The sequence below is a fragment of the Simochromis diagramma genome, unplaced genomic scaffold (assembly GCF_900408965.1).
Source record: "Simochromis diagramma unplaced genomic scaffold, fSimDia1.1 OVJJ01000304.1, whole genome shotgun sequence".
Taxonomy (NCBI): Eukaryota; Metazoa; Chordata; class Actinopteri; order Cichliformes; family Cichlidae; genus Simochromis; species Simochromis diagramma.
The window spans coordinates 10,451,967-10,465,894 of record NW_024387030.1 but is presented as its reverse complement, the minus strand read 5'-3'; the positions used below and the strand labels follow the sequence as shown (position 1 = coordinate 10,465,894).

General features: G+C 39.6%; 1 protein-coding gene across 6 annotated transcripts in view; it reads left to right on the top strand.

Annotated features, from left to right (window-relative positions):
• LOC120740072 (procathepsin L-like) overlaps positions 1 to 3,843 on the top strand; it is a 37,639-nt gene extending 33,796 nt beyond the window's left edge. For 2 of the 6 annotated variants that reach the window (XM_040042173.1, XM_040042174.1), the window contains exons 2-9: positions 795 to 899; positions 1,097 to 1,239; positions 1,389 to 1,586; positions 1,680 to 1,871; positions 1,944 to 2,109; positions 2,219 to 2,324; positions 2,539 to 2,950; positions 3,398 to 3,429. In XM_040042173.1, the coding sequence (XP_039898107.1) occupies positions 800 to 899; positions 1,097 to 1,239; positions 1,389 to 1,586; positions 1,680 to 1,871; positions 1,944 to 2,109; positions 2,219 to 2,324; positions 2,539 to 2,638 (1,005 nt within the window). In that variant the 5' untranslated portion in view covers positions 795 to 799 and the 3' untranslated portion in view covers positions 2,639 to 2,950; positions 3,398 to 3,429. Of the gene's footprint in view, positions 1 to 389; positions 526 to 794; positions 900 to 1,096; positions 1,240 to 1,388; positions 1,587 to 1,679; positions 1,872 to 1,943; positions 2,110 to 2,218; positions 2,339 to 2,538; positions 2,951 to 3,397 lie in introns of those variants that run through there. The other 4 variants (XM_040042172.1, XM_040042177.1, XM_040042175.1 and 1 more) reach the window with 4 other exon arrangements.
• Positions 3,844 to 13,928: the final 10,085 nt, after the last annotated feature.

Below are 13,928 nucleotides of genomic sequence, written 5' to 3'. Positions count from 1 at the left end.
CCGTTTGAATAGTCACAATATATATCAGTCTAGGACTGTTTTGTCACTGAGCCCAGACACATGCAAAAACTTTGTGAGACCAAAGAAGACCAAGGAATGCTGATTATCATGAAGGGTCCTCCACCTAATCACTTCAGTGAATAACTGTGAGAGGTGTAAAAAGCCAGACGTTCTGTGAAATCTTAACATTGTCAAATCCTGCAACAAGCTACTGAAACGCTGATCATGTCCTCCTGATGATTCATGACACTTAAGTTCCTTGTTTTTGCTGAGGCTGAATAAAACGTTTTCTTAAATATGTGGCACTGTGCGATCCTCCTCTTAATGTATAGCTCCACCTTTTTCTATTTCAGTGCCTAACGTTCCTTCTCTTCTTTGAAGAGCTGCTGAAAAACACCTGACTGACTGGTATGAAGTAATCATAACAGGTAGTCAGGTAAATAAAAACACCTCTCTGACACAGAGCTGTATCTCACACAGGTGGTTATTCTTCAGTCTTCACAACAGACAAAGACAACGAGACAGGTAAGTAGCTGCAGCACAGATGACAACACATAGACAGGTCCAAATACACTTTCAGTAATGCAAAGATTCATTATTTCGAGAAAGAATTACAGGAAGAGATTAAAAAGAAACTGGAACTGAGACATAGAGCACATAGTATGGTAGTATGAAAATGACATCCAGCATCTTGACAGAAAATATTTTAATGCTGATGTGAAAAACATCATAAACTGCATGTGTGGTTTCCTGTAAGTCGCAAATCATTTCTGTCTTTTTCTGTTTGTGTTCAGTCAAGATGAAGTTGCTGCTTGTTGTTGCTGCTGTTCTGGCTGTATCCAGCTGTGCCAGCATCTCTCTGGAAGATCTGGAGTTTCACGCCTGGAAGCTCAAGTTTGGTGAGACAACAGACTCTTTCTCTACTCTTATATTGAAGGTTTTTGTCAGAAGCTCTGATCATGCTTTGTGGTTTTTACAATAATGTCTCAAATGAAAGAAAACCTTTTAGCTTAAATTAAAATTTTATTCATTAATGATCGATTACACGTGATTTTCTTTTATTCTGTTTCTTTTATTTCACTTTTCCGACTGGCAGGAAAATCCTATGATTCTCCATCAGAGGAGAGTCACCGGAAGCAGATCTGGCTCACCAACCGCAAACTTGTGCTAATGCACAACATCTTGGCTGATCAGGGCTTCAAATCCTACCGCCTTGGTATGACCTACTTTGCTGACATGGTATGTGTAGAAACAGAAGCCAGTCAGGTTTCAGAATGACACATCAAAGTTCATTACTAGAATAGCCATGAGTAATTTTGGTTACAATTTGCATACAACGGCTTTAAAAATTACAGTTAAACCCCAATAATTTTGTTCTTCTTCATCAGGAAAATGAAGAGTATAAACAGCTGGTTTCCCGGGGCTGCCTTGGATCTTTCAATGCTTCTCTGCCTCGCCGTGGCGCTACCTTCCTCCGGCTGCCTGAAGGTATTGATCTGCCCGACACTGTTGACTGGAGGGATAAGGGATACGTCACTGGTGTCAAGGATCAGAAGCAGTGTGGCTCCTGCTGGGCCTTCAGTGCAGTGAGTATATTGGAATCAGTCTTCCTACTGTTATAAAGCGGGAAACTTTGCTCGACTGTTGCCTTTTTAAAAACTGACTCATTCTTGTTGCAGACTGGTGCACTGGAGGGTCAGCACTTCAGGAAGACAGGAACGCTGGTGTCTCTGAGTGAGCAGCAGTTGGTCGACTGCTCTGGCACATATGGAAACATGGGCTGCAATGGAGGCTGGATGGACTCTGCTTTCCAGTACATCAAAGCCAGTGGAGGAATTGACACTGAGGCATCCTACCCTTATGAGGCTGAGGTAAATCGACAGCAGTATGTCAAAATCATATCACACCAAATCTCTTGTTGATGTAAATAATTTCTCAATTAGGACTGGATCTGTCGCTATAACCCTGCAAGTGTTGGTGCCACATGCAGCGGCTATGTTGATGTGAGTAAATTTAATGAAGAAGCCCTGAAGGAGGCTGTGGCCACCATCGGACCGGTTTCTGTAGCAATTGATGCTTCTCGGATGTCATTCCAGCTCTATACATCAGGTGCAGACATTGAAACACTGTTTTGGAAGATTTCTTCAAATAGTACAAGAACTGTGAAGTGTTTTATTTGTTCTTTACACCTGTCAGTCTAATTCACCTGTATTTAAAGGAGTGTATGATGAACCTGGGTGCAGCAGCCTAGAATTGGACCATGGTGTGCTGGCTGTGGGTTATGGTACTGAGAATGGACATGACTACTGGCTGGTCAAGAACAGGTAAATACCCACAGGTGATGCTCATATTTGAATTCATGCACTTCATTCCTGCTAACATTCACTGAGTGCTGATGCACAGCTGCATATAAAGGCATCTTATTTGTGGTTTCACAGCGTAATACAGATCATTATGTCGCTGCATGCTTTTCAACTATTAGTGTGAACATAACTGAGTTTTACCTGCTAAATGTTGTTATTTTCTGTCTTTCTGTAGCTGGGGTCGTGGATGGGGACAGATGGGATACATTAAGATGAGCAGGAACAAACTCAACCAGTGTGGGATTGCTAGTGCAGCAAGCTACCCTCTGGTCTGAAGTGGTGGAAACAAACTCAGCTACATTTGTTTTTCCATTTGAACAAAATGTACTCATGTTAATCTTAAACATCTGTTTAGATAAACCGAAATATATGTGAACATTTAAGATTTATTCAATCCAGGTTAGTGTTAGTCTAGGATTTTCTTCAATGTGGTCGAAATATATAATTTTACGTACAAAAAGTAAATAAACTGAGATGCAAACATTTACTTTTGTCTGTTTCACTTTGTTGCTCGTGTGTAGCTTAATAAGTGGATCAGTCCACTGTGAGGACAGATTTTATGTTTCCAAGAGAACAAAGATGACTGAGTAACCCCCAGTTTCTCCTCTAGATGGATGATATTTTTGTTTAATTGAGACACATATTGACAATAGTTATTGCATAATTGACATTAAATGATACAATAGTATGCAAAACATTAAGTGATGCACATTTGGCTGTTCCTTTTCAGAACTAAAGTTAGTACATGTTAAAGGTCGGTCATGACAGGCCATTAAGAGATTTAAAAACAAATAAAAGAACTTAAAAAACGATCCTAAAACATACAGGTTGCCAGTGGAGTGAAATTAAAATGGTGGTGATGTGCTCAGACTTTTCTGCTCCAGTTAAAAAACGCTCTGCAGCATTTTGCACAACCTGCAAACTCCTAATGGATGCATCACATAATTGCCATTAAATGATACAAAACATTAAAATGATTAAATGATGCAAAACATTCGTAATGCACATTTGGCTCTTCCTTTTTGGAATTAAAGTTAGCACATGTCAAAGGTCAGTCATGACAGGATTTCTATTTTTCTTTGTCATTTGGAGAGATGATTATGACAGTGTTCACTATTGGGTCACATTATATATATCCAATAATTTACTTTAATTAAAATAAACATTATATATACTTATTCATACGTTTTTGTCACTTTATTACATGTGCTAAGACTATGGCTTATAGGCAGGCTAAGGTATTATAGATTATTTCTGTTAGCACATCATAGCATAGTTCGACAAGCCTTGTTAAGCAACACTGTTTGTCCACATGCCATCTAACAAACTTTCTCTGGTTCCTCCAAAACACCTCAGAGCTCTACAAAAATGATTTGATAGCAAAGAAGACCTTCCACCTGACCTCACTTGTTCACAACATGGCATCATTTGTATGAAACATTGTGTACAAATTTGAAAATAAATGTATATTTTAATTGTTGTCTCAGATACTTGACAACACTTATTAACAAAAGAGTTTTGAGAATGCAGTTTGCACTAGGTTAGGTCCATAATTTGCTGCAAAACACAGTTTTTGTCATTTTTCTTCTCTACACCCCACAGTGGATTTAAAGAGAAAAAGTCAGTATGTGATTGTATTTAATGAAACGTGGTTGAAAAGCTTTGTTAAATTCCCCAAACTTGTTCATGAAGCTCCGCCACGTGACAAGTTCACCTTCTTTATGCCCACAATGTCAAAAAGTCCTTATTAACTCATATGCAGTTAGTTCTGGTCAGTTGATGTGTTAGAGGCCAATTTAAACACTGTGCAGTTTCCAGTTATTTGCTACATATGCACATGTGTAGTATGGGGCAGGACAGGATGGTTTCAACATGAAAACTGAACGTGTATGAATGGGAACTGAGGAAGGAAACATATGGATGACAGTAACAGCAAAAATACTTTTTACATTAAAACATGTTTGACAGGCTCCACTGGTTTAATAACAAGCTAAAGTTTCAGTTTATGAACCTTACACAGTTCATCTGCTTCTTTTCTTCCTCTGCTCATGCTTCGTATTTAAAATCACTCAGTTATGTGGACATAATTAACCTTTAATTTGATTCTTTTTACAAATCTGTCTGACCTTTGCTCATCATCACTACAGGTACACATAAAATTGTATCTTATAGATTGTTTTCTTTTTTAAAAGAAATGAAGAATGAATAATAGAGCGTGAGACATTAAGACACAAATTTAGACAAAAAAAACTTCTCTTTAACCTTTGTCGCACATTCTTGATGAGATTTTCCAAGATAAGGTGATGAGTTAGTTTTAAGAACAAGCAGGGCCTGTGGATTCCTGGTGGTAGTGATTGATGACTGACAGCTTCTTTCTGTTGTGCTCTGTTTACACTGAGGACGTCTGAGCAGAAATGAAGATTGAAGAGCCTGAAACCAACTGACACACATAGGTGGTTCAACACTCACGCAGACACTTTGTGTGGCAATCATAGAGTGCTCACTACAATCTCAATAATTCATTGTTATTTGGCATTTGCACAAAAGAAAACGTTACAGTTCTTGGCTTAAAATTTTGAAAGCAAGTTTTTGAAATCACAATCATCAATGTCAAGAAGCATCACTGCATGTGACTACAGGCTTACGTCACAGCAACATTGAATGTGAGAAATGATTCTGATTATATTGTACCTAGTTAATTGTGTTATTTTATTTCTAATCTATTTCTTCACCTACAAGGGTTACTGTTCTCCTGAAGGGAGGGAGTGTATTCGTTTCTGTTTGTTTGTTAGCAAGCGACCCTTTACGGTGTTCAAGCTATCATTTTAGAATATTGTGTGACGGTAGATACAATTAACAGCTCGAGCTGATTTAATTGAGGTAAAAATCATGGTTAGATCGGATGTGAAAATCAGGAAATATTTTATGTTACCCACAATTTTTGTGGATTTCTGGTAGACTTCACAACAGAATGCTGACGTCAGCATGCTGCAACAAAAACATCGACATTTTATTATATTGTTATCATTTTAGTGTTTTGGTTTATTTAAAAAATAGGATTTCAAAAAACAAGATAATAGGATTTTTACCAGTGTTGCTTAACACAGCAAAGTGCTGCACATCAACAGAAAGAAACAAACATTTAAGCTCATGTCAGGACACATCAGAGAGATGACACAATGTGCCTTCAGTGTCACTGCCAAACATACCTGACTGCTTAGAATTCACTGAATGTATATTCCCGTCACCTGTAGCAGGAAGAATGTTGACAACAAAAACTGTCGTTACGGGATCACATGTTTGACAGGCAACACCGGTTGAAGTTAGAGGTTCACTTTTGTTTTTTTACCTCTCTTATTTGAGGTGCATAATCACTCACTTTCACTGATAAATACATAATCTGAACAATGATTAATTAAGGTGACACAGTTAAGACTTGCTTATGTTGGTGTGCAGATCATCTTCGTTGTGAATAAAACTTAATTTCACTTTGCAGATCAGTCTGACCTTTGCTCCTCATCACTACAGGCACATATAAAATAATGTTACACAGTTTGTTTGTTTTTTTTGCTTTTTTGTTTTTAACCTTTACTTGCAAAACCAGAACAAAAGTAGAACAAAATCCAATAAGACCAGATGTGTTTTGTTTAGATGGATGGATTTTTCACTTTTTCAACATTTGGAGATGGTGGCACTGGTGCAGTGACAGTATGACGATGCAGAGGTTTGGAGTGGGAGACAAAGTTGGAGAGGCAAGGGTGAGATAGCTTGGACATGAGCAGAAGAGGGATAATTAATACACTGGACAAAGGGTTTTGAAAATGGATCTGCCAGGCAGGAGGAAAAGAAGAACATCACAGAGAAAATTAATGGATGTAGTGAAGGAATCCATGCAGAGGACTGGGTTGACAAAGATGCTTGGGATAGGGTGAGATTGAGGCAGATAACCTGCTGTGGTCACCAGCAGAAATAATAACAACAAGAAGAAGAAGACAAATTCTTCATCATTCCCTTAGTTGTACATCCTGGATCCCAGATTGAATCAAGTTAAGCACATTCACACAACAATCCCTCATATATAGTACATACCTCACACAGGCTGTCTGTGTAGGCTCCCAGGCATCACGGTCATGGTAATCTAAAGAGTGACTACACTTCTTTAAGTTTCTGGAAGACGTTCACTTATAAAAGAAGCCTTTTCAGCTATAAAACCAAATGGTAGTGAGTCCCAGATTCTTAACCCTAGTGGGAGTTGTCCCTTAAGAGGGTCCTTGACCAACTATTGATCATATGACTGATCACATAAGCCAAGGTATGAAAAAGAGTATGGGTCATTATCAGCAGAGGTCTTAGGTAAAACCATTGTGAGACCCTGCCTCACCCTGAGATCAACTTCTGAAACCATCTAGAGAGAAACAGAGTAACAAATGGAACAACATGAGATCAGGTGATGGGAAGTGAAATGTCTTTAAGAAACTTACAGAACTCCACTCGATTAGAAAAACTCTTACAGTCCTTTCTAAACATCCATTAATGGTCTGTTCTGTTACATATTATAAAACATGAGCTCTATCAAATGTCCCCTTTTCTTGAATAAGAAAATGTTTTTGAAGTTTTGTCTTGTGTCAAAATATGGAAAATCTTTACTTAGTGTATATGCACACAGGTCAGCACAAAGTATGCTAAAGAAAATCATGTTCACTGAAATAAAAACGTGGGAAAATTCACGTCCAGAAACACAAATCAATAAAACTCTGATTTTATGGTCCACAAGTCTGTCTCAGCATCTTGCATTTGGGTCTTAACTTCTTTACATCTCGACACATAGAATTTCTCCTGGGGGCTTCAATCCCTGCACCAACAGACCCTATTTCAGATGATCAAATAGGGATTTGATGGCACAACTGCATGATAACAACACAATCAGTTAAATCAAATGTACTAGCAGGGAAAAAACTAAAACAAGCAGTCCCCCAGGGTTGAACCACTATTTTGCATTATTGGATTTGAAAAAAAAAGAAGAGAGAAACTGCGTACTGCTTTGTCCTGAGGCAACGAATTTTAATTAAATGAAAAATCTGTCAAAATCTGTTGTTAAACAATCGGACATAACTTTTAGATATTCACCTACATGGACATTTTATTAATAAAGTTATTTCATTTTAAACTAAACACGATACTTATCTCACCAGATTCTGTTGCTGCTACATGTGACTTTGGTTTCTGCAACGACTGGAGCACAACCATGTTAAAGAGAAAACGCTCTTCTCCTCATCAATATATATGATGGTGACATGTTTTGGGTCAATATTTTTATTAAAAAACAAAATAAAATGTAAAAGGACAATGTAATTATCAAAAATGTGGTTTCTTGTCTGAGGGCAACAACATGCTATGAAGGGCTAAATCAACACCGTGGTGTCTGCCAACAGGAAGAAACAGTACTTGTCAGCACATGTCAGCGAAGACACAATGCACGCTGTGTGCACAAGTTCTATATATCAAAAGAGTCACAAGCAGTTGTTGCTTAGACTATCGCTCAACTTTGTGAAGTGTAGAGAGAAGAAACATGTTTAACAGGCAGCACTGGTTTAATCACAAGAAAAAGTTTCAGTTTGTGCTATGAGCTAGTCTGTGCAAAGTTCAACAGCTTCCTGGGTTTTTTTGCTCATTTTATTTGTATAAACACACAGTCTCTGTGTGTGATGTAAGATAAGATAAGATAAGATAAGATAAGATAAGATAACCTTTATTAGTCCCACACGTGGGAAAATTTGTTTTGTCACCGCAGGAAGTGGACATTGCAAAAGTTATGTAGCAAAAATTAGAATATAATAAGAATAAATACAGTACACAACTGTACAGAACAGAATAAAATAAAAATACTATATACAGTAGAATAAAATAGAATAAAATATACAATAGGATAAAAATAGAATACAAATTCTACATACAACTGAGTAAAAATACAACGATGCCAGAAAAGAGTATTGCACTTATTGCAAGTGTTATTGCACATGTGTGGATGTGTGTGTTTGATCAGTTGGAGTCTTTGTTGTGGAGTCTGACAGCAGTGGGGAGGAAAGACCTGCGAAATCTCTCCGTCCCACACCGTGGGTGCCGCAGCCTGCTACTGAAGGAGCTGCTCAGTGCTGTCACAGCGTCTCCTGCATGGGGTGGGAGATGTTGTCCAACAGGGATGACAGCTTAGCCACCATTCTCCTGTCACTCACCACCTCCACTGGGTCCAGAGGGCATCCTAGAACAGAGCTGGCCCCTCTGATCAGCCTGTTCAGTCTCTTCCTGTGCCCAGCAGAGATGCTGCCACCCCAGCAGACCACACCGTAAAAGATAGCTGAGGCCACCACAGAGTCATAGAAGGTCTTCAGGAGTGGGCCCTCCACTCCAAACGACCTGAGTCTCCGCAGCAGGTACTGCCTGCTCTGCCCTTTCCTGTAGAGGGCGTCTGAATTATGAGTCCAGTCCAGTTTATTGTTCAGATGAACACCAAGGTACCTGTAGCTGTCCACAGCCTCGATGTCCATACCTTGGATATTCAGTGGTTGCAGTGGAGGATGTTTGTGCCTGCGGAAGTCTACCACCAGCTCCTTGGTTTTACTGGTGTTGATCTGGAGGTAGTTCAGCTGGCACCAGTCCACAAAGTCTTGGGTCAGTCCTCTGTACTCCTTGTCGTCCCCATTAGTGATGAGGCCGACTATTGCAGAGTCATCAGTGAACTTCTGCAGGAAGCACTGGGTGGAGTTGTGGGAAAAGTCTGCAGTGTAGATGGTGAAGAGGAACGGAGCCAGAACCGTTCCCTTTGGGGCCTCCGTACTGCAGACGACCCTGTCCGACACACAGCCCTGAGTTCTCACATACTGTGGTCGGTCGGTGAGGTAGTCCAAAATCCAGGTAGTGAGGTGATGGTCCACTCCAGAGTTCTCCAGCTTGACCTTCAGGAGCGTGGGAAGAATGGTGTTGAAGGCACTGGAGAAATCAAAGAACATGATTCTCACAGTGCTCCCAGCGGTCTCCAGGTGAGCGAGATATGTGGAGCATATTATTTTCCTTTCTTGATGTATAAAAACTTTTACTCCATTCTGAACTTTGCTTCTCATCGAGGCCCTAAAACTACAGGCTTAGGATAATATCAGTACATAAAAGCTTACATGTGTGTTTTTAAAGTTACCTGCATATGTAAAATTCCATGAAGCTAGTCCTAAAAACATGTAGACCTTCTTTTCATCCTTAGATTTAAGGCCACAGAGCACTCAAGAAATGTTGATGCTATTTTTCACAGTGATCATTGGGAAGCGGATTTGTTGTGTTATTCCCTTATCTCAAACATAACAGTAACTCCAGGAAAAGGTTAGCTCTGCTGCATAAGCTACGGCCCTGCAACCCTGTGAGGGGTGAACCTTCTTCATAACGATGCAAAATTAAACCTGAAGTTAACTCTCTAAGCCCCAAATCCTGCTTTGGTGCAGGTCTCAGAAAATAAGTCAAGTTGCATAGACTTTAAATGGCAGCATGGACGTGCATTTACAGGGAACTGCTTGGTTCTCGCCTGTATACATGCTTGTTATTACTGCCATCTTGTGGCTGCAGTTGGCTATTTATGCTGACTGTTATATGCTCAAGGGTTTTAATTCAGCTGCGTTTTTCCCATTTATATATTTTAGCATACTTTTTAAATCAAAATGAATCCCCGTTTTTCTGAGCTTGATAAAAGTGATAAGTGGATCTCACTAGAGAGCCACACTACAAACACACAACTTTAAACTGACAGTTTTTGAAAATACAACATCTGGAGACTGATCGGGGAACATTTTTCTGTAGAAAAAATGTTTTTACCTTTGATACTTTATGTACTATTTACCAATAACACACAGTTGTGTATACAATATTACTGTATGGTATATCCTTTAAAAAGGATAAATCGGCAAGGTTAGAAGACATTTTGTCCACACTCACGTGTGGGGTATTTTCTGTAAGGTGCATGCACTTGGAAGGGAAAGGCATCTTCACCCCTGTGGAGGCATTTTCGACAACCGTCTGGAAATAACAAGGCAAAATTTATATCAACAAGTCAAGAGTAAAGCACTGATCCAACAGCTATGATTCAGACCACTCACTCTATTTTGGCTAGTTACATCTACAAGGGTCACCAGCCTGCCAGCATGGGGTCCAGAAGAGTTGTAAGCAGCATGGCTTATCTCAACAAAGCACTTGAACACTTGGAGGAAAAAAAAAAACAGAGAACAGCACATCAGAAGTGATACAAGCCTGAAAAAGTCTGAGCTTTTATATCTGGGATAACCAAGAAGGAGCCTTGTCTACCCGGTTTGTAGCATTGCAATGTATAGCACCAGTTCATTAATGTCAACTAGCCTGTGTTTCTGTGATCAGTGTTATGCACTGAACACAATAGGGGGTGCATTTAATAGTGCCCTTAAAAGTAACACAACACTGAAAGCGTGTGACTGTTATATAAATAAAGCTTATGATCAGTGTGTGCTTTCACTCTCAGGCCCTCGCTGCCTGATAGACCGTGTTGGGGTGTGGGTGACAGACATCATCTATAAAATGTTACATTTAAAATGTGACTTTGTGACGCATGACTTTACAAACACTTCACAGATTGTGAATGAGGGCTTTAACAATACATGTGGCCCAGTATAGAACAATAACACATTTTCAAGGAAAGAATTATTTCAACATGCTAACACTCTCATGGCAAACTTCCGCCTGGCGCACATACAGCTTCCAGTTCTTCAGCTCACATGCACAGTCTGTCTTGCTAATTGTGCCAGCCATCTGTCACACATTCACTTGAAATCTAATTTACTAATTTTGCTTTGTCGAGTGCATGTCTTGGAGTGTCCTGATGGGAGTGGTTTGAGGAGATGGGGTATTGGGAGAGTTATTCTGGACTCTAATACGAGTGTGAAGGGTTTGTTGGTCTGCTGGCAAAGTCATGATTGATCCCAGAGGGTGATGGCTTTTGCCAGGGGTGCACTTTGTCACTCATTGATAGATTCAGCTAAGAGGTTGGTTTTAGTAGCTTCTGGATATCTTCTCTGTTTTTTGCAGATGATGTGGTTTTGTTGACTTCATCGAGCAATGACCTCTGGCTGGCACTGTAGTGGTTTTCAGCACACTGTGAAGCAACTACAATGAAGGTAAGTATCTCCAGTTCTGAGGCCATGATTCTCAGCTGGAAAAGGGATGAGTTTTTCCCCAAATATCTCAGAATTATGCTCACAAGTGAAAGAACAGAAGAGCACAGCAGGAGATTGATGGATTTTACATCCATAACCTCAGCTGTGCCTGCGAGTTGTGGGTAGTAAGCAAAAGAATGAGATAACAGCAGGAGAAATGAGCTTTTGTCCAGACATCATAGGGTATGGGCTCTCCCTCAGCGACAGGGTGAGGAGCTTGGTCATTCTTGAGGGGCTAAGAGGAGTGCTGCTACCACTCCAGCTCAGGTGGTTTGGAGATTTGACTAGGATACTTACATGACTGTACAACTGGAAGGAGGCCCCAGACTCCATGTTGGGAAGATTATGTCTCTCAGCTTGATTGGGAATGCCTCAATGTCCTCCCAAAAGAGCTGGAGGAGGTGGCTGAAGAGAAGGAGGCAATTCTGCTTAGAATTTCTTTTCTGTTCAGCTGCTCTGTTTAGAAGAAATCTTTACTCCCCCCTAGTCTTCCCTCTTTTTTTCACCATGCATTGTAATTACAGTAAAATACAGCTATACATATATATATACATGTAGTGTTCTTGTTACCTTTTGAGATACTAATCCTGGTTGCGATGGATTTGCAATAACCACATCATATGTGTGAAATAATCCCATAATGGAATGCAGCCTTCTTTCTACAGTAATTTGTAATGCTTAAGGGTTTTGCATGTAATCCAACTAAATAGCAGTACTTAAGTCATTATTCTTACATCTCTGCTGAACCTTGGGCAGTGGAAGGTTGCTTTAGCCCTCTACAAAATATGAAGTCAGCTATAAATACATTTATAATGCTTGAAATTATTTTGTTAATTTGTCATGGGCTATTCAGCTTAACTGCATTTAAATTTTCTGCATCCAGTGAAGCTAAAAATAAGAGTTCTTTCAGAGGGAAAATAGATTTTTCTTAGTTGAACACAAAATCTGATGTGGTTTGAGACATTTTATAATTTCCTGACCAGAACATTAAAAAAAGAATCTAAAAATGACTTTGATAATAATTATTACTAGTGAGAAATTTTGTTCTCCTTTTTCCCTTGAGGTGCCTGACATCTGTTTTAATCATACACAATAGTTACCCCATTGTAATTAATGATATCATATTAAGTGCCTGTAATTTGCCCATTTTAAATGTCACATTGGGTCAGGCTGTGATAATATCTGATGGGAGAACGAGAAAAACTGAGGCAGCGATACAGAAAAAGGGAGAATTTATTAGGGATTTAATCAGCTTGTGTGACAAAATTTGACCTTGACGTCTTACTTTTTCCACCATCACCTGAAGCAGCAACAGCAGTAACGCACAAGCAAGGTAATTCAAAGAGACTTAAATTTTCTTTTGTCGGGCGAGTCTTTTAACGGCAGACAGTAGAAAAATATCTCTGCCTTTTTATTGGAACCCAGTGTGACAGTATTCATCCAATTAGGCATGAATGATTGTTATCCAGCGACATTATCGTCATCATATTTTTTGGGAGTATGAAAAAGGGCATTAAAAAGTGGAAAACGCAAACGATGAAAAAGCTCCCAGGCTGAGACAAAGGGAGACAGAAGGAGGGCACATAAGAGGTGAGGCAAATTAATTGGTTTTGCTAAATCCTCCTCAAACAGCAGAAGCCAATGTGGTTCCACAAAAGGCCATTACCGGTAATCAATTTAAATCTGTTTTACCCTTCCCAAGGAAACCAATTAGGCAATTTAATTTAGCTTTTTTGATTCACAGCATAACCACTGCACAGGACAGGACATCCAATTCACTTCCTGCAGAGGGGGACAAGTGAAAACACTGGGAGGTGTAACTGGAACAAACAAAGCTATTGATCTGAGTAGGCTAAGAGATTCAGGGAGGAGTGAGAAGGAGACACAGGAAGCATAGCAGCATGAATAAATCTGGATTTTGTTAAGAAGAAGAAAACATCCTGCTGCGTCAATTCAAAACTGCCTCATCAATTAAAGTTTATTGCAAGTTTAGCTCAATTTTCTTGTGCCTAGACTATCATTTTTTATTTAAAGCTGCATTTTTGTGTCACTAGATGGCAGCACTTGACTACTGATGATTATCTCAGCAGTTGTGGGTGTTGTGGCCTGGCTTGACTTATGCAAAGCTTTGGTTCAAAGTCAGGTGTATTCCTTTTATAATTATGGTCTCATTTCCTTGTGATGCACGTGTAGCATGAACACAACGAATGCAAACACGCATGCATACACACCTACACACTGCACCGCTGAACTCACTGTAATAACGCACACACCGCACACTGCTTAATCAACAGTGTAGCTGCACAATTTCATCACACTGGCTGTTGGGTCGGTATAGAGGGAA